Raw genomic sequence first — 20,548 nt, forward strand, 5'->3', positions numbered from 1 at the left:
CTGTACACAATGACGGAAGGAATTTTTTTTTTATTGGCACATTAGCTTCAAACCGCTCGCTTTTGCTGCGAAGGGGATTTTTGTTTTGCAGGTCACACAGGGTTTTGACATCGAGAGAGATCTGTGATGTGAATTGAAACTATTTAATCAGCTTTGCGTTTGTATTTTGTACTGTTTGCTGTCCATTTGCACGACTGCCTGTCCTCGATGGCAGTGACTGTCCTGGAACGGGGCCAGCGTTGTTAGTGACAGCCCTGGTCACAGTGTTTATAAATAAACTGAGTAGATACAGCTAATCCCATCACATTTCCTGTAAAGAGGAGGAATGCCTAAATGGGTCGCCGGTTGAGGGAGTGAGCTTTGAGACACCGACGCGTGTAATAAACCCAGTTGGAGAAGTGAAAAGCTAATGGTAAAATTGAGGAAGAGGGACGCAAAAAACATGAGCTACGTGTCTAGCCTTCACATCCGACTGCAGAAACCCTCTCAGCAACCGGGCAGCAGACAGGAGACAGCCGACATGGCTGTATCGGCAGCAAAGTTTGGGATTGGAACTCAGAGAGCGAACAGTGAATGTACAGGTTAGAGGTTGTGTGCGTGTGTATTTTGGTTTATGGATCTCTATGCAGTGCATGTACCAACCGAGATGTCTGAAGGTATTGTATACATAATGCAAGTACAGGACAAAACTTAAGGGAACTGATTACCTGCTTTATATTTAATGTGACGAACCTTTGAATTACAATAATCCGCAAACCCATTTTTCAAATGAAGCAAAATAGCACAGAGGAAAGGCAATACCAACAATTTACATTTTCAAGTAATTAGAATTAAGGAACTTTGAATTAAAAGGAAGAGGATATATATATACATTCAGCCATTTGCTTTGTAAAGTCAGACGCCTTATTATTTAGCTGCATACTGTGCATGCAATACTGATTTAATCTAACTAGAAGTATGTTTATATTGTGAATATTGGGGGCCACAGTATTTGTTTTTATTTTCATCAGTTTTGCAGGACGATTATTTTTATAAATGTTGAGCATTTTTTTGTTCTTAATTCCAATATTTTTGGGAAATGGACTCAGTACCTGAAAAGAAGTTCCTTTAAAATTGATTGTCCAGACATGTTTTTTAAATAAAGGAGGCAACAGCTATTTCGATCAATAAAACATCATTAAAAATTACCCCCACCAAAAAAAATTTAAAGGCAAAAACAATCCATATCTCTTCTGGTGATTAAGGCCACAGGTAATAATAACATAATCGCTTATTGTTACAAGTAGACTTCAATGAAGTTATTGTGAAAAGCCCCTAGTCGCCACATTCCGGCGCCTGTTCGGGGAGGCAGGTACAGGAATTGAACCCGCGTTGCTGGCCTTGTTCTGCATTATAAACCAGCTGTTTAGCCCACTGTGCTAAACCAGCCCCGAGGAGGAGCCTTTCTTGGAACTGACCACCCTTGTGTTCTGTTTCAACAATTTTTTGGTTTTGCATCAAATTTGCAGCATTTTCCAATTGTTATTTCCAAAACTTTTTGGGTTCTGCATTCTGTGAAATAACAGGCGTTTATTTACTGGGTTTTTAAAAGGTGACTTCGGAAGCTTGTTGAGGCATTAAATATGATAAATACTCAGGAATGTAGTAAATAGTGAAGAGAATACGAGCAGATTTCAGGCTGACAACATGAGCCGACGAAGGGTAGATACGATTTAATTTGGAGGAATGTGAAGCGATGCATGTCTGTAGAAGATCCAGGTGCAAAACAAACTAAATGGTATAAAATGAACTAAATCAGATAATTTGAAATGAGGTGTAGGAGCAGAAAGGACTGAAGGTGGACATAGACAAGTCTTGGAAGTTGGCGGGACAAATTGAGAAGTTTGGGATTAAGGGAATATGGGTTTTATAAATAGAGGCATGGGAACATGTTATGAAGCTGGCAAGAGTGGGAACATGGCGTGTGCGGTGATTGCATTGGGCGGGATGTGAAATTTAGATTTCATGAGATGGGTTGAAATGCATGTTTGAGGAGTGTCGCATGGCCTGTGGCAGGTTTGTACTTGTAATACATTTCTATACCATGAAAACCCAATAGCGTCAAACTCAAAAAATATATACTCCTACCTTCAAGACAAAGGCAGCAAAAATTCTGTCACACCTTCCTCACGTTTGCTTACCGGTGACATGCAACCCCTGACTTTGTGTCTGAGGGCAGCAGTTGTCCTTGTTGAACTGTTTTGCACAAGAGAGGGGGGCAGGACAATGGCAACTTGCATAAAGGCTCCAGACCAACGTGGATGAGTGGTTGGTAAACGGGCTGCAGAGTGGGGTTGAACGGCTTTGAGGAATGGGAAGGGGATCTCAGGGAGGGCAAGAGGATAGTATAGGTGTCCCAGAAGAGTGAAGTGGGAAGGGACTGGGGTCCTGGGTTTGTGGCTCCGGGGTATGACAATGAGGTGCCCAAAAGGAATGTCAGTACTGTCCAAGTGTCGGTCCATTTGGAGTTTGCAAACCCCAAACAGACAGTCTGCCGAGGTGGGTCCCTGCCGCTGTGAGGCAGCAGTGCTAACAACTGTGCCACCGTGAAAATACCATGCCACCTTTGTGCTCGCAATGAGTCTTATGTCAATGCCAATGGAGTTGGGCAGGAATGATTTGGCTTTTGATGCAGAGCCTCATTGTTTGACCAGGAGAGTCTTGTAACCCACCTGTACCTGTTGTATTGTCAACTGACAGTGGGTTTCAACACTGAAAAGCATCCCCTGGTGCAGAATGGCACGTATGTCCTGTGCATGCAACCCACACTTTTAATTTTTGTTGTAGCGACATTGGAAGTGCTAAGAAGCAAGAGAACGGAAGTGGTGCACATTTCCAGTTCTGCCATCGGGAATGGCGCGCCGCTGAAAAAGTTCCACTCATAGAATACAAAAGCAAGGAAGTTGTGCTGAATTCTTACAAGACACTGGCAGGTGGAGTGTTTTGGTCAATTTTGGGAACCACGTTTTGAGAGGGATGTCAAGATCTTTGTGAGGCTGCACTTGGGATTTACCAGAATGACACCGGGATAAAGAGACCGTTATAATATAGGAAATGCAGCATGCAATTTGTGCACAGCAAGCTCCCATAAACAAGATTGTGATAATGTCATGTTGGTTGAGGGATAAATATTGGGTTCGGTACTGGGGATAACTGCCCTGCTATTCTTCAAAATAGTCCCATGGGATATTTCTTTTTCAACTGAGAGGGCGGACTGCTAGACTTGCTCAGAGCCTGGAACTAATGCCTGAACCCCAGAGAAAACATTGCTTGATTTACAGTTCAGACATTCTAATCTCTGCTGTTAATTTCACAATGTCTATTTGCACATGATTAAGTGGTTTCAAGGGAGTACGGCTTTAATTACTGAGACTTCAAAGGGACAAGGTGATTGACACTTTTATTGTGCTGTTGTGAAATTATTTTTTTAGCATGGTGGAAAGTAATGGATAATTTTTTAAAAAGTTTTTTTCTACTACCACTGTCACTGTAGGGTTTGCTCTTACTACAGTATATGGTGAGTGGCTGAAGGGGCATGGACGTGCCTTGGCTTGGCATGGGGGCAGAAGGGATCATGGGGGTGGATGGACTGCCTTCCTTTGGAATGGATGGCATGTGGGACCATGGGCAGTGGGTAGGGGCCTTACCTTGGCATGCGGTGGCATGAAGAGGACTTTTTGAACTTGCCTTTTATGACTCCACTGGAGGGTTGTGGACTAAGACTCTTCAAAATCCTAGTCTGACTCCGTGAAAATTGCGGAGGACTAGGATGTGCCCATTCCATAATGGAGCCGGCCAGATTGGGAGTGCCAGGTGCAGGCTTTTGACATGAACCAGCAGCACCTTCTCTTTAAAAGGACTCCTGAAAATTAGACAGCAGGGAATGGGATCAGGGTTCCTGGAATTGGGACCCACCCACCATTTTTAATGGGCTCCCGAGTCATTCCAAATCGGTGATAAATCCAGCCCAATGTGTCAGTTTTTAATGCTTATATAAGTTCTTGTTTGCGAACATTTAAACCTGTCATTTCAATCATGGTTACACTCTAAATGAAAGTCATTGATTGGGAAGTGCTTTGCGATCTCTGGAGGTTGTAAGAGGTTCTATAAACAGGCAGATTTCTTCTGTCTGGTTGCTTAACCAGCAGGAAAAAATTGAAAAGAGAATTATTAGCTTTTTTATTGTCACTAAGTTGGTGAGCTTTGAACTTCCAACTTCAAGACTGATTGATAGCCTTTATTGGGTGGAAGTGGTAAGGGAAATGGAGCAAAGGTGAGTAAAAGGAGTTGAGTTACGGATTAGCCATAAAAAAGGAATTTGTTTTTCTGCAGCATTTTTATATAACATAAAATCTTTCAAGGTGTTTTAGAGTCATAGAATCAAAGAATCATAGAATTTACAGTGCAGAAGGAGGCCATTCGGCCCATCGAGTCTGCACCGGCCCGTGGAAAGAGCACCCTACACCACCACCCTTTCTTCATAACCCAATAATCCCACCTAACCTTTATTTGGACACTAAGGGCAATGTAGCATGGTCAATCCACCTAACTTGCACATCTTTGGACTGTGGAGGAAACTGGAGCACCCAGAGGAACCCCACGCAGACACACGGAGAACGTGCAGATTCCGCACAGACAATGACCCAAGCCAGGAATCTGGGACCCTGGAGCTGTGAAGCGACAGTGCTAACCACTGTGCTACCGTGCCACCCAGCATTTACAGCATTATGACGCAAAATTGGACACCAAACTGCATTATAGATCAGATAGCCAAAAACGTGGTGAAGGAGGTAGGTTATTAGTATCATCTTAAAGGAAAAAAGAGTGATAGAGACACAGAGAACAGTTCAGGCTGCTGAAGGCATGGCCATTAATGATGGAGCAATTAATTTTGAGTATGCTCACACGGTCAGAATTAGTTGAGTGCAGGTATCTTGGAGGATTTGATTTCTGGAGAAGGTTAGAGGTTAGAACGGGTGAGGCCACAGAAGCATTTGACAAGGATGAGAACTGTAAAATGGAGGTATTGCATGATAGGAAGCCAATGTAAGACAACAGCCACAGGAGTGAAGGGTGAAAAGAACTTTCCATGTGGGAGACATTGGTAGCAGAGCTTTGGCAGGCCTCCAGTTTATGGGAGGCCAACCAGGAGCACATTGTAATATTCAAGTCTAGACATAATGAAGAGAAGGATGAGAGGTTCAGCAGCAGGAATATGCAGAGGTCCGGGATGTTACGGAGGTGGAAACATGTCTTAGCGATGATGTGCTTCTCTGGTGAGAAACTCATTTAAGTGAAATACGATCAGTGCTCAATGGCAAGATTCACATCGCGACGTCTCGCGAGATCGCGTTAGATCTCATGAGGCTTGGCGGGCTGGCTGGGTCCCAGAGGAGGGATCTCTCGGCATGTACCAGCTGTGTTGCACCACGTCGCACTGCCTTTCAGGCGTAGTGTGGCCGGTAGATCACACCCTAACTGTTTTTGAATGCTTCATTTCAGATTTCCAGCATCCAGAGGATTTTATTTTTACCATAGAATCATAGAATCTGGACAGTGTAGAAGGAAGCCATTTGGTCCATCGAGTCTGCACCGACCATCTGAAAGAGCACCCTCCCTAGGCCCATGTTTCCCCCCCCCCCCCCATTCCCATAACCCCACTTGATTTTTTGGACACAAAGGGGCAATTTAGCATGGCCAGTCCACCTAACCTGCGCACGTTTGGACTTAATACTTTTTAATGATGTTGCTGAGGGGCAGCGTGCAGATGGGAAATAGGAGGATCAAATTGAACAATGAAACAGGCTCAAGAGGCTGAGTGGCGTATTCCATGCAGTGCCAATTCACCATACTCATTGTGAGCAGAATTCGGTGGTCGGGGTGGTGGGGGAGTGGTGTCGCAGTTCAGGGTGAGGGTCAGGTTAGGTCTATGTGCTGGGGGGTTTCTGTTCTGCTGGGACCCATGAGGGAGATCCGAGGTGTGCAAGGGGAAGAGGTAAGTGGGGGTGAGGGGGGTGGTCCCCGTTCAGGAGGGTGGGAATTCAGGTCAGTGGTTGGGGGAAATTAGTTCAGGGGCGTTTTTGATCAAGCCCATTGGTTGAGGGGATGTTGGGCTGGGGGACGGTGCAGGCCTGCAGGGTGGGGCCAACTTTGGAAGGTCAAGGTGTTGGGGAATACCGTAGTGAAGGAGTGGGGCTAGTCATGGGTGTGGGGCGGGGGGGGGGGGGGGGAGGTGTTCCTGTGGGACAATCTGTTGGATGTTTACAATAGTTGCCCAGAAGTTAGAAGAGGCCTTAATTCTTCGGGGTAACTAGTGGTGTAACCTTGGCAGAATCACCCAAAGTTAATGATTTTAATCGCATTTTGGATGGTTCGCAGCACAGGACAATTGTACAGAAGAAGTTAGCACTTCTGGAAAATGGCAAGCAGCCGTTACCTGAAAGGTTCCAAAAGGGTGCCCCAGCACATCTTCGCGGAACCCCCCTGCCCAAGCTGAGCACGGAAATTATGGCCCTATATAGTCTTTGCCCCTCCTCTTCTGAAGTTCATGACTCCTGTTAAAGATGCGGTTCCACAGGCGCTGGTAGTCCTGTAGGCCTGAAGATTATAAATGTTATGCCACTGTTTGACAAGGGAAGGGGAAGAGGAATAAACTCTGATGTCCAGCGGTGGAGGACCTTTGGAAGATGGAAATGAATCGCCATGTGGTAAATTGTGGTCACTAAAATGAAAGTCAGCACGGATTAAGTGAAATCAAATAATGATTGAAATAGTGAAAAGGGTTTCTGAGGGTGGCGCAGTTGATGCTCATATGGGCTTTCCAAAGTTATTTGATGGAATACTGCATCATCGACCAGTTTGCAAAAGTGAAGGCCATGGAGTGAAAGCACAAATGGCACTGAGTGCAAAATTAGCTAAGGGGCACAAGCCAGGGGAAGTGAACAGTTTTTTGTGGGAAGTGTACACTGGTGTCCCCCAGGTGTCAGTATGAGTACCACTGTACTTTTTAATATGTATTAATCTAGAATTTTGTGCACAGGGTATCATTTGAAAGTTTGCAGATGACATGAAAGTTGTAAGTGTGAGAAACGATGAAGAGCAGAAAAAGTGGACTTCAGGAGGAGAAAGGCAGATTCGTGAAACGGGCAGACAAATGGCAGAGAAAATTTAACTCAGAGAGGTGTGAGGTGATACATTTTGGTGGGAAGTAGGAAGCGTGGAGTATGGACTGCATGATACAACTTGAAAGAAGATGCAGGACCAAAGAGTTCTGGGAGTTCGTATACACAGATATTTGAAGGTAGCAGGTCTAATGCCATATATGGTGACGTTGCTGGGTATATTTCCTCTGAGGTTTCCAGCTGGCAAGCTTGTGACTTCTCGTGACAGCCTTACCATCAAAGGAACAGATCAAAGCCAGGGTCCAAGTGCTTCCTTCCTCCTTCCCTTCCCAAAATTTACAACCCTGCACAGTTATACAGAGGCGTTGTGGCCTGGGAAGGTAGGCCGCTATTTTCCACCTTGCCCTTTGAGGTGATCACTCGTAGAGGGAAACATCACAGAAACACGAAACCCGTGCCCAAAATTAAAGGGAAACTGTTGAAGTTGAGCTGTTGCAATCGAATAATCAATGTTTTGAGTTCCTAATTCTGATAACTCATTGACCCTGTTTTTTAGCTTGCTGCAAACTTTCCTGAAAAAAAACGCTGCATTGAGCAACACATTTTTACACATTTACTGAAACAGTTGAAGACAGTGCAGGTTTTGCAACTGTTCAATGAAGCTCCTGACCAATCAAATTAAATGTTACAATGATATTGCGACTGTGAAGCTGACTCCTTAAGAAACCGAAGATACAGAGTTTCAGAGTCAATGGTTATAACCAAAGGGGAATTGAAAAGCATCAGGGACTAATGAACAGCAATTGCAATTTAAAATACATGGTTAATTAGGAGTTCAGTCTTCACAGATAAATAAACAAAATCAACTTTGAGTTTTGATGTTTATGGAACATATACCTGCGTTAGACATACAATTTCAGAATTCTTTAACTGGAAGAAATAAAGAGCAGAATTTAATCGCTGCTTTTAGTTGCACTGACTATAAATTTGTTTGCTGTGGCAATAAATTGTTTGAAGTTAATTGAAGTTTGAAGTTAATTGATGAGGATAAATCTTGCCGTTGTTAACTGGGCACTCAGAGAAGTGGACTTGAAAAGTTTATGTTTTAAAGCTCTTACTCTGGTGAATGTTACAAGCCAAGTCAAAGGCAGTGATATATTCTCCATCAGTTTAACTGTGAGCAACACCATCCCAGTGAGGTTGAGCGTAGTTTGAAGTAGCCTTTCCTGCTTTCCCTGAACCAATGGGATCAAATGGACATTCCTCATTAGGGATTCTTTCTGTGTTAAAGGAATATCATATCATGCCTACCTAATCAAATCGAGGGTGGCCCAGGATGGACGAGCAGCTCCACAGTCGAACAGGGGATTGATCTTGTGTGATCATCAAATATTGTTTCTACCACCTCTGTTGTAAATCTTTGAATAATGTCAGAAGTTGTGAACGTCTCTGCCTGAGTGACATTTCTAAGTCGGTTGAACATCCTTCACAATCACTTAATTGAATAACTTGCTTCCGAATAGAGAATAGAAACAAAAAATGCTCGAAGCAACTCCTCAACATCTGAAGAGGGAAAGGGGAACGCAAGCATGTGCAGATTCTTCACCCTGACCCGTGGGACCTTAGGGACCAAGCTGCAACATGGCTGAACGGGACAACTGATATTTTCCTATCATCTGCTAAAATGCATCATACTCCTACATGCAAAATGTTCATCTGTATTTCCCTTTCAGTTGCTGGCTGACTTACCAGGGGCGATTTTGAGCCCGTCTCTCTGTCCGTGACACAATGGCTCAAAATCCGGAGAGAAGCGAAAAATGCGATTTTCTCCAACTTGATTGGCTTTTGGAAATTTATTTCTTTCTTAAAAAATTTAAAGTGCCCAATTCTTTTTTTCCAATTAAGGAGCAATTTTAGCGTGGCCAATCCACCTACTCTGCACATTTTTGGGTTGTGGGGGTGAGAGCACACAGACACTGGGCGAATGTACAAACTCCACGCAGGCAGTGATCCGGGAACGGGATCGAACCCAGGTCCTCGGAGCCATGTGGCAGCAGTGCTAATCACCGTGCCACCCTGGCTTCTGAAATCTTAACCCCCCTCTCCTGCCACCAGTGGAGTAGTGCGAGTGGCGCCTTGTGAGCCTGGGAACCTTACCATGTCATTAGCGAGCACTCTCTCCAGACCTTAAACACGGTACTTGGCACTGAAGATTGTCACCCTCTTACATTGTGGATTATATCTATATTCATATTTAAGGTTCCCTGATACATACAACCTTGCTTATTTTCACTCTCCCTTCTTGGTTTCTCAGAGAGTAAAAGAGAAATACGAGGGGTATATTTAACCCCCCCCTTAGATGTGTGACATTTTGGGTATCTGCCAAGCTATCTCTGGTTAAAGTGTCATTTTGAGAGAGGAGATTCCATGATAACCTTTTTTGCCCCAGTGCTGCTATCAGTCAACTGAAATCAGTCAACGAATGGCCTCCTTCTGCACTGTATGTTCTATGAAATCTATAAACAGTGCCCCCCCCACCCCCCAAAGGGCTATTTATCACTTGTTCTTAAGTTTTACTTCCACAGAGCGCTGATCCTTGTCCTGCTATTATCACATTCTGCTGTCTTACCTATATGCCACTATCAGCACCTGCTTTAGTCTTTAACACTACCATGAACACTCCCTTTGTCTTGTGCCCATGACATATTTGTCAAATCTCTCAGCCCAGACCTATCATCCCCTCTTATGATAAATTGCCCTTAGTGACCAAAAAGGTTAGGAGAGGTTATTGGCTTATGGGGATAGGGTGGAAGTGAGGGCTGAAGTGGGTCGGTGCAGACTCGATGGGCCGAATGGCCTCCTTCTGCACTGTATGTTCTATGAAATCTATAAACAGTATAAAATCCATCACATTTCTCCCCTCTCTTCGACTCTGAAGAGTCATAGAGACTCAAAACGTTATCTCCGTTTTTCTCTCCACAGATGCTGCCAGACAATGAGTTTTTCCAGCATTTTCTGCATTGATTTCAGATTTCCAGCATCTGCAGTGGTTTGCTTTTATTCATTTCATTTCTGCAGAGTTTGGGAGTAACGCCTCACAAGGACGACCTACATTTATATCACATTTTTAAACAATCCAAAAGGTTTCATAGAAGCACAATCGGATAATCGTCAACGTAAATTACAGGCAATAAGAAACGTGGGTAAAAATTGCCACACCCTATGACACCAACAGCCTGGATTCTGCTCAAGAATTCATGTCCGCTAGCTAAAGGGAAGGTGGTGGTTATCAGTAGAAAAGTATTTTGGTATTAGTAAACAGAATCAAAAGCCAGCAAAAGACACCAATAACTACAAAAATCTAGCTGCTGATAGTCTGAAACCTTGCAGATAGTCTTGCAGACTCTCTCTGATTTATTCAAGTATTATCTCAGGGAAGGCCCAGATCCTCAGCGTTCAGGGATCCAAGTCTGTAACCCCCTCCTGTGAGATTAAATTCATAGAATTTTCAGTGCAGAAGGAGGCCATTCGGCCAGGCGAGTCTGCACCGGCCCTTGGAAAAAGTATCCTACTTAAGCCCACACCTCCACCCTATCCCAGTAACCCCACTGTTATAACCTGCCTGCTTACCATTGGCTGGGGACTAATGCAATCCCACAATCCTTTGTGAGCATGAGCTTCCCCAATGAGGGGGGGGGGGGGGGGGGGGGGCAGAGAAATCATTAGCAGATTCCCTGCATAAATATAGCTGGCCAGTTTGGAACCAGCTAGGGAGGAGTGAGCAGCAAGGGAGTTGCTGCTGCTGCTGTTGTGCATATATGTTATTGTAAATAAATGTTATTTCTTTCTATCCTTCAACTCGTGCTGGATTCTTCGTGGCCCTCACAAAACTGGCAACGAGGGTTAAAGTGGACAGCTGTCTACGCTGCTGAAGCCACCTCACTGGATTTCTGTTGGATACAGGTTGGAAGTTGTTTTTCTGTTACACCATGCCTCTGTATGGACGTTTGGATGTTTTTGATGCTGCGCTGGAAAGTTGGAACCAGTACACACAACGGATGTGTTACTATTTCCGGGCAAACAACATCACCGAAAACGAGTGCCAGGTGGTCATTTTGCTCACTGCCTGTGGCCCTCATACGTTTGGGGTGATTAGGAGCCTTACGTACCCAGCTGCACCGGATACCAAGGCGTTTGATGAACTTGTGGACTTAATGGGGCAACATTTTAACCCAACCCCGTCCACGATAGTCCAGCGTTACCGGTTTAATACCGCTGATAGGACCACTCCACATGTGGTGACTGGAGTAGCTCCCGCGGAACTCCTAATTGGGCCGGAGACTTCGCAGCCACCTTAGCATGGTTTCCCCAGACATTGGCGCAAAAGTACGCCGCACTCAAGAGCGGCAGGGACATGGTTTTTCTCGGCATCGGCCGATTTGGCAGTTTGCGCCTGGTGACCCAGTGTTCGTGCAAAATTGTGCTGGTGGTGCCCAGTGGGTCCCTGGCATTATCTTTCACCGAACAGGCCCTATCTCTTAGCAGGGGCAAGCCCAGGGTCGTCTCCAGCACAAGCATGTAGACCATGTTCGGTCCAGAAGACCATTTCTTCCAAAGATTCCACGCCCCCGGAGCTCATTTCTACAGCTACAGAGACCAGATACAGTGGAGAGTATTCCTCCCAATCTTCCTCTGGTGCTGCACTGAAAGCCTGCGCAGGTCGTTGCAGAACCGCATGGAGATAGAGACGCCGAGATGACGGAGGCAGCGGACTCTGACTCCGAGATGGAGACACATCAGAGGGGGAGTCCTCAGGCCCATGGGCCGTGGATGTACACCGTTACGCCGTTCATCATGGAAACAATGTTCTCCGTCTCATTGCACACCGTCCGATCCAACGCCTCGTTCAAATGGTGTCCGGCCTGCGGAAAAACGAGTACAACGCCCACCTTGCCCGTCTTCGATGGATTCCTTCGACTTTGGGGGGATGGGATGTTATAACCTGCCTGCTTACCACTGGCTGGGGTCTAATGGCAATCCCACAATCCTTTGGGAGTGTGAGCTTTCCCAATGAGGAGGGCGGAGAAATCATTAGCAGATTTCCTGCATAAATAAAGCTGGCCAGTTTGGAAACAGCTAGAGAGGAGTGAGCAGCAAGGGAGTTGCTGCTGCTGTTGTATATATATGTTATTGTAAATAAATGTTATTTCTTTCTATCCTCCAACTCGTGCTGGATTCTTCGTGGCCCTCACAAAACCCACCTAACCCTTTTTCGACACTAAGGACAATTTAGCATGCCAATCCATCTAACTTGCACATCTTTGGACTGTGGGAAGGAGCCGGAGCGCCTGGAGGAAACCCAAGCAGACACAGGGAGAACATATAGACTCCGCACAGCCAGTGACCCAAGTGGGAATCGAACCAGGGACCCTGGAGCTGTAAAGCAACAGTGCTAACCACTAAGCTTCTGTGCCGCTCTTGTTTACTGCAGTTCTTACTTGTTTACTGCAGTTTTCTTTCCCCAGGAAATTTGTGAGGGTAATGAGTTGTCCAGTTTACTGTTGATTTGGTGCTTAAAGGTTTAGAAATAGTGTAGTTCACACGTTTCTTGCTCGTTGAGTGACAGCTACGTCTCTCAGATAATTGTTCTTTGGGTAACTTTAACTGCTTCAGTACTCTCATTCAGTGCCACTTGGAAAGACAGAAGTTAATTTACACACCACACAAAGCTCCCAATGGTGCCAGTTATTTTGGCAATTCACTGTGAAGCATAACTCCTTTGAAGGTCGTGTGTGTGAAATGGGGCATCTAAAATCCCTTCATTCAAAATTTTAAATGACATGTTTTGTCAATTTGAAGCTGGTGAAAATGTTTGCTTAATTGCTCCAAACATTAAGGCGAATATGGTTATGAACACATTCATTAGGAGCAGGAGTAGGACACTAGGCCTCTCCAGGCCTGCTCTGCCATTCAATAAGATTGTGGCCAACCTGATTGTAACCTCAAATTCACATTCCTGCCTACGTCTGATAGCAACAGACCCCAAACCCAACCCATCCCAGCTCATCAAGAATCTATCTATCTGGTTAGCACTGCTACCTCCCAGCGCCAGGGACCCAGGCTCAATTCCAGCCTTGGGTGACTGCGGAGTTTGCCCGTTCTACCTATGTCTGCATGGGTTTCCTCTGAGTGCTCCAGTTTCCTCCCACAGCTCAAAGAAGTGCTAAATTGCCCCTTAGTGGTCAAAGATGTGCAGCCTAAGTGGATTGGCCATGCTAAATTGGCCTCGCGGAGTTTGCACATTCTCCCCATGTCTGCGTGGGCTCCCTCTGGGAGCTCCGGTTTCCTCCCACACTCCAAAGATGTGTAGGTTAGGTCGATTTGTCATGCTAAATTGACACAGAGGGTCCAGGGGTGTGAAGGTTAGATTATGGGGTTATAGGGCGGGCAGTGGGCTTGGGTCGGGTGCTCTTTCAGAGGGTTGGTGCAGATGTCATGGGCCAAATGGTCTACTTCTGCACTGTAGGGATTCTAAATTGCCCCACAGTGTCCAAAGATGTGCACGTTAGGTGAGGTTATGGGGATAGGGCAGGTGGGGTGGGGGGTGGGGGGGGAGGCGAGGTAGGGTGCCCTTTTGGAGGGTCGGTGCAGACCCGATGGGCTGAATGGCCTCCTTCTGCACTGTAGGGGTTCTATGATTCTTAGAGGGTAAGGCATTTACTAGAATGGTACCAGGACTGAGAAGTCTGTCATGTGGAGAAAATCAAGAAGCTTGTGTTGCTCTCCTTCTAGTAGTGAAGGTTCGGAGAAGGTTTGACAGAGCTTTTCAAAATCATGAATAGTTTTGAGAAGAGTAAATAGGAGAAATTGTAGGCAGTGGCCGAAGGGTTAGTTAAACAGAAGATGCAGATTTAATATGCTTGGCAAAAGAACCAGAGGTGATAATAGGAAAGGTTCTAATAATCGGTCATTAGTCTGGCATGTTAACGCTATTTCCATCTCCACAGGTGCTATCCAACCTGCTGAGTGTTTAAAGCATTTCTGATTTTTCTTTTGGTAACATCAAGAAATTATTTTTGCACAAAGTGAGTTGGAATGTAGAATGCAAACCTAAAAAAAAAGCAGTGTTACTATGATCTGTCTAGAATGCTTGAAAGGGCGATGGAAGCAGATTCACTGATGGTTTCCAAAAGGAATTTCTTGAATAGGAAAGAGATGGTCGGCCTATGGGGAAAGAGTGAGGGAGTGACAATATTTAGATAGCTCAACCTGGGCTGGCATAGGTGCGAGAATTGCCTCCTCCTGGCTTTAATTGAATGATATGTTCTCTTAAAAGTTCCTTTGTACAGGTGATTAATAGGTTTGAATGAAAATGAGAAAACAAACAACACTGGAAACAAAACTGTTCTGAGCATTGCAAGAACATGTTTCCCAATTATTTTTTGAGATGCTGGAAGGGACAAGGGATTAGATTTAAGAGATTAGAAATGTTGAAAGATCAAGTAGTGACATGCTCCACTGAACTCTCCCTTTTGGCACGCTACAGTTCTGTATTTACTTATGCTTGTTTGGTGTTGAGGAACTTCCTTGCCTGCATTTCCTTGTTTGGTTCTGTTGGGGTGTTTTCTTTCGGCTGCTTGTCCAGTTAGCATCAATATTTACATACCTTCTTGCAATGGAACCTTATCTGTAAACATGCTTGAGCTGATTCTTGTTGTTGCACTTGTTAAATTAATTAACATCAGGGCAGCACGGTGGTGCAGTGGGTAGCACCACTGCTGCCTCACGGCGCTGAAGTCCCAGGTTCGATCCCGGCTCTGGGTCACTGTCCGTGTGCAGTTTGCACATTCTCCCTGTGTTTGTGTGGGTTTCGCCCCCACAACACAAATATGTGCAGAGTAGGTGGATTGGCCACGTTAAAATTACCTCTTAATTGGAAAAAAATTGGGTACTCTAAATTTTTTTTAAAAAATTAATTAACACCAATATTGCAGACAGTCTTCCAAGCAGTTCTGCTACCCCTTTTATCAATTCATCTGTGTCGCGTGTGCTACAAGTTGTGTCTTTAATGAACTGCTCTATTAGCAATGAGGGGCTTATCTTATGATGAAGGATTGAACAGATTGGGCCTATACCCATTTGGAGTTCAGATGCATGAGAGGTGAACGTTTGAAACATACAAGATCCTGAGAGGATTTGGTATGATCGATACTGGGAGGGTGATACGTGTGGGAGAGACGAGAACCAGGAGACACAGTTTAAGAATGCATTCCCACGATCTGCCCAGAGATTAGGGGCGGGATTCTCCAACCCCCCGCCGGGTCGGAGAATCGCCAGGGGGGGCGGCGTGAATCCCGCCCCCGCCGAAGGCCAAAGGCCTTTCACGGCAGCCGGCGGGGCGCCAACCACTCCGGGGCGGGCCTAGCCCCTAAAGGTGCGGGCTTGGCCCCTAAAGGTGCAGAGGAATACGAACCTTTGGGGCGGCCCGACGCCGGAGTAGTTCACGCCACTCCATCCCGCTGGGACCCACCGCCCCGCCAGGTAGGGGAGAATCCCGCCCTATGAGTGGAACAGAGGTTAGGAGAATTTCCTTTCTCTCCAAGGCTTCCCAGAGTGCATTTTAGGCTTGCCCATTGTAGCGCACAAAGACTCCCGAGAGACGAATAGAGGTGAAGTCGATGAGGCTTTATTAAGCGTGACTTGTTCCCCGCAGTTCAGTAACAGACTGGCCTGCGGGGGAGAACTCCTGGTTCTTATACTCCGCCTTCAGGGCGGAGCTAGAGGTCAACAGCCAACCAGGACCCGGGATCTGTCAGCCAATGACATCACGGCTTCACAGTCCCACATGACCCCTAATGCATACTACCACATTCACCCCTTGTTAAAAATGAACCCGGCGGGGTGGTGCTTTGCATGGTGGTAGAGGTTTACAAGGCTGGTCCTGGGAGGAAAAACTTTTGCATGTCATCACAGTATGTACAGGGTATTTTTTTTTGTTTTGAACTATTTACAGTATTCGTAAGAGGGAAAAAGGTAAAAAAGTTCTCGTTAAAGTCCACAACATTCTAGTGTTACACCGATGCCACAAGTCGGTCGGGCGGTCTGGTCGTCCTTGTCGATCGCCTCAGCCCTGGTGGTGGTGGTGCTTGTTCCAGTGTTGTCGCCTCCGGGAGCTTTACGGTTTCTGCTTCAGCTTCACTTCTGGTCGGACCTGGGAGGAGGACCGATCCTCCCGGGAAGGGGGCTGTCGCGGGGTGCGCCGGTGGCAGGGAGGGGGTGATAGGTGTCGGGGGGATGTGCGTGTTGCCAGCGGGCACCAGATCTCGCAGGGAGACCGTGTCCTGTCGGCCATCGGGGTACTCCACGTAGGCGTACTGTGGGTTCGCGTGGAGGAGGTGAACCCTCTCGACCAACGGGTCCGACTTGTGCGCCCGCACATGTTTCCGGAGCAAGATGGGTCCTGGGGCCGCCAGCCAGGTCGTCAGCGACATTCCAGAGGAGGACTTCCTGGGGAAGACAAGGAGGCGCTCATGAGGCGTTTGGTTAGTAGTGGTACACAGTAGCGACCGGATGGAGTGGAGGGCGTCCGGGAGGACCTCCTGCCACCGTGAAACTGGGAGATCCCTGGACCGTAGGGCCAGTAGGACGGTCTTCCAGACCGTGCCGTTCTCCCTCTCTACTTGCCCGTTCCCCCGGGGGTTGTAGCTGGTCGTCCTGCTCGAGGCTATCCCCTTGCTGAGCAGGAACTGGCGCAGCTCGTCACTCATGAAGGAGGACCCCCTGTCGCTATGGACGTATGCGGGGCAACCGAACAGTGTGAATATGGTGTTGAGGGCTTTAATGACTGTGGCCGCTGTCATGTCAGAGCAGGGGATGGCGAAGGGGAAACGGGAGTACTCGTCCACCACGTTCAGGAAGTATGCGTTGCGGTCGGTGGAGGGGAGGGGCCCTTTGAAATCCAGACTGAGGCGTTCAAAGGGACGGGAAGCCTTGATCAGGTGCGCTCTATCTGGCCTGAAAAAGTGCGGTTTGCACTCTGCGCAGATGTGGCAGTTCCTGGTGACTGTACGGACCTCCTCCACAGAGTAGGGGAGGTTGCGGGACTTTATAAAATGGTAGAACCGAGTGACCCCCGGGTGGCAGATGTCCTCGTGGAGGGCTTGGAGACGGTCTATTTGTGTGTTGGCACATGTGCCGCGGGATAGGGCATCGGACGGCTCGTTCAGCTTTCCGGGACGGTACAAGATCTCGTAGTTGAAGGTGGAGAGCTCGATCCTCCACCTTAAGATCTTGTCATTCTTAATTTTGCCCCGCTGTGCATTATCGAACATGAAAGCTACCGACCGTTGGTCAGTGAGGAGAGTGAATCTCCTGCCGGCCAGGTAATGCCTCCAATGTCGCACAGCTTCCACTATGGCTTGGGCTTCCTTTTCCACTGATGAGTGGCGGATTTCTGAGGCGTGGAGGGTTCGGGAGAAGAAGGCCACGGGTCTGCCCGCTTGGTTAAGGGTGGCCGCTAGAGCTACATCGGAGGCGTCGCTCTCGACCTGGAAGGGGAGGGACTCGTCGATGGCGCGCATCGTGGCCTTTGCGATATCCGCTTTGATGCGGCTGAAGGCCTGGCAAGCCTCTGTCGACAGAGGGAAGGTCGTGGTCTGTATTAGGGGGCGGGCCTTGTCTGCGTACTGGGGGACCCACTGGGCGTAATATGAAAAGAACCCCAGGCAGCGTTTTAGGGCTTTTGAGCAGTGAGGGAGGGGAAATTCCATGAGGGGGCGCATACGTTCGGGGTCGGGGCCTATTATCCCATTGCGCACTACATATCCCAAAATGGCTAGCCGGTTTGTGCTAAAAACGCACTTGTCCTCGTTGTATGTGAGGTTCAAGGCTTTAGCGGTCTGGAGGAATTTTTGGAGGTTGGCGTCGTGGTCCTGCTGATCGTGGCCGCAGATGGTTACATTGTCGAGATACGGGAACGTGGCCTGCAACCCGTGTTGATCAACCATTCGGTCCATCTCTCGTTGGAAGACTGAGACCCCGTTTGTGACGCCAAATGGAACCCTTAGGAAGTGGTATAATCGCCCGTCTGCCTCGAAGGCTGTGTACTTGCGGTCACTTGGGCGGATGGGGAGCTGATGGTAGGCGGACTTGAGGTCCACGGTGGAGAAGACCTTATATTGGGCAATCCGATTGACCATGTCGGATATGCGGGGGAGAGGGTACGCATCTAGCTGTGTGTACCTGTTGATGGTCTGGCTATAGTCTATGACCATCCTTTGCTTCTCCCCTGTCTTTACTACTACCACCTGTGCTCTCCAGGGACTATTGCTGGCCTGGATTATGCCTTCCTTCAGTAGCCGCTGGACTTCGGACCGAATGAATGTCCGGTCCTGGGCACTGTACCGTCTGCTCCTAGTGGCGACGGGTTTGTAATCCGGGGTGAGGTTTGCAAACAAGGATGGGGGCTCAACCTTGAGGGTTGCGAGGCCGCAGATAGTGAGTGGGGGTATTGGGCCGCCGAATTTGAAAGTTAGGCTCTGCAGGTTGCACTGGAAGTCTAATCCCAGTAATGTGGGCGCGCAGAGTTGGGGAAGGACGTAGAGCCTGTAGTTTTTAAACTCCCTCCCTTGCACCGTTAGGGTCACTATGCAGTAGCCTTTGATCTGTACGGAGTGGGATCCTGCAGCTAGGGATATCTTTTGCGCACTGGGACGGATGGTCAAAAAACAGCGTCTTACCATGTCGGGGTGGATGAAGCTTTCTGTGCTGCCGGAGTTGACCAGGCATGGTGTCTCGTGCCCGTTGATCAGCACCATTGTTGTCGTCGTCTGGAGCGTCCAGGGCCGTGCTTGGTCCAGCATCATTGAGGCCAGACATGGTCGTAGTGCTTCAGCGTCTTCCTCGAACCCCGTTGAAGCGTCGATGCTGGGGTCCATTGTTGCCGTCCAAGATGGCGGCGGGGGTGAACAAAATGGCCGCCCCCATGCATCGCACATGGCTGGGGGGTCACAAGATGGCGGCGGGGTGGACAAAATGGCCGCCCCCATGCGTCGCACAGGGCTGGGGGGTCCCAAGATGGCGGCGCCCCTCCTCCCCTCGTGGTGGCCAGGACCCAAAATGGCGACGCCTGCGGGTCGCACATGGGGCGCTGGGGGGGTTGGGGAGCGTTTGAAATGCGCAGGACTCCTTGTTCTCCGGGGACAGCGGTGGCCGGGGCCCAAAATTGCTGCGCCTGCGGGTCGTACATAGGGCGCTGGGGGGGTTGGGGAGCGTTAGAAACGCGCAGGACTGCTTCTTCTCCTGGGACAGCGGCGACCTCCCGGGACCGGCACACAGCCCTGAAATGGCCCTTTTTCCCACAGCTCTTGCAAATCGCTGTGCGGGCCGGGCAGCGCTGCCGGGGGTGTTTCACCTGGTCGCAGAAATAGCAGCGGGCCCCCCCGGGACGACTTGGAGCCTGAACCGCGCAAGCCTGTGGGGTGGGGGGGTTTGTCGCGACGGGGGTCCACGGAGCCCAAGGGGCTGCCGCGCGGTCGAGGCCGTACGCGCGGGCGTTTCGCACGGCTACATCCAGGGAGGCTGCAAGGGCCCGTGCCTCTGAGAGTCCCAGCGACTCTTTTTCCAAAAGTCTTTGGCGGATTTGGGGAGAGTTCATACCTGCCACAAAAGCATCGCGCATCAACATGTCCGTGTGTTCAATCGCGTTTACCGGCGGGCAGCTGCAGGCCCGTCGCAAAATTAGCAGCGCGGCGTAGAATTCGTCCAGCGATTCTCCGGGACTTTGTTGTCTCATTGCGAGTTGGTAGCGTGCGTAGATCTGGTTTACTGGGCGAACATAGATGCTCCTTAGTGCTGCGAACGTCGTCTGGAAATCCTCTGCGTCTTCGATGAGAGGGAAAATTTCCGGGCTTACCCTCGAGTGCAGGACCTGTAGTTTCTGGTCTTCTGTGACCCGGCCGGGGGCCGTTCGGAAGTATGCTTCGAAACAAGTCTGCCAGTGTTTAAAAACTGCTGCTGAGTTCACTGCGTGGGGGCTGATCCTCAGGCATTCCGGGATGATCCGGAGCTCCATAGTCCTTTAAGCACGCTTAATAAATTGTAGCGCACAAAGACTCCCGAGAGACGAATAGAGGTGAAGTCGATGAGGCTTTATTAAGCGTGACTTGTTCCCCGCAGTTCAGTAACAGACTGGCCTGCGGGGGAGAACTCCTGGTTCTTATACTCCGCCTTCAGGGCGGAGCTAGAGGTCAACAGCCAACCAGGACCCGGGATCTGTCAGCCAATGACATCACGGCTTCACAGTCCCACATGACCCCTAATGCATACTACCACACCCATTGAATTTATTCAAGACAGAGTCAGCCAGATTTTTTAGATAGATAAGGGAA

The 20,548-nt window shown here is 48.2% G+C and overlaps 1 protein-coding gene across 2 annotated transcripts in view; it reads left to right on the forward strand.

Annotated features, from left to right (window-relative positions):
- The first annotated feature begins 238 nt into the window (after nucleotides 1-238).
- Nucleotides 239-20,548, forward strand: part of LOC140398383 (myosin light chain kinase, smooth muscle-like) — a 110,017-nt gene continuing 89,707 nt past the window's right edge. Inside the window, exon 1 of one of the 2 annotated variants that reach the window (XM_072487005.1) lies at nucleotides 239-581. In XM_072487005.1, the coding sequence (XP_072343106.1) occupies nucleotides 410-581 (172 nt within the window). In that variant the 5' untranslated portion in view covers nucleotides 239-409. The remainder of the gene's footprint in view (nucleotides 582-20,548) is intronic. The other variant, XM_072487004.1, reaches the window with a different exon arrangement.

The sequence above is a fragment of the Scyliorhinus torazame genome, chromosome 21, assembly GCF_047496885.1.
Source record: "Scyliorhinus torazame isolate Kashiwa2021f chromosome 21, sScyTor2.1, whole genome shotgun sequence".
Lineage (NCBI taxonomy): Eukaryota > Metazoa > Chordata > Chondrichthyes > Carcharhiniformes > Scyliorhinidae > Scyliorhinus > Scyliorhinus torazame.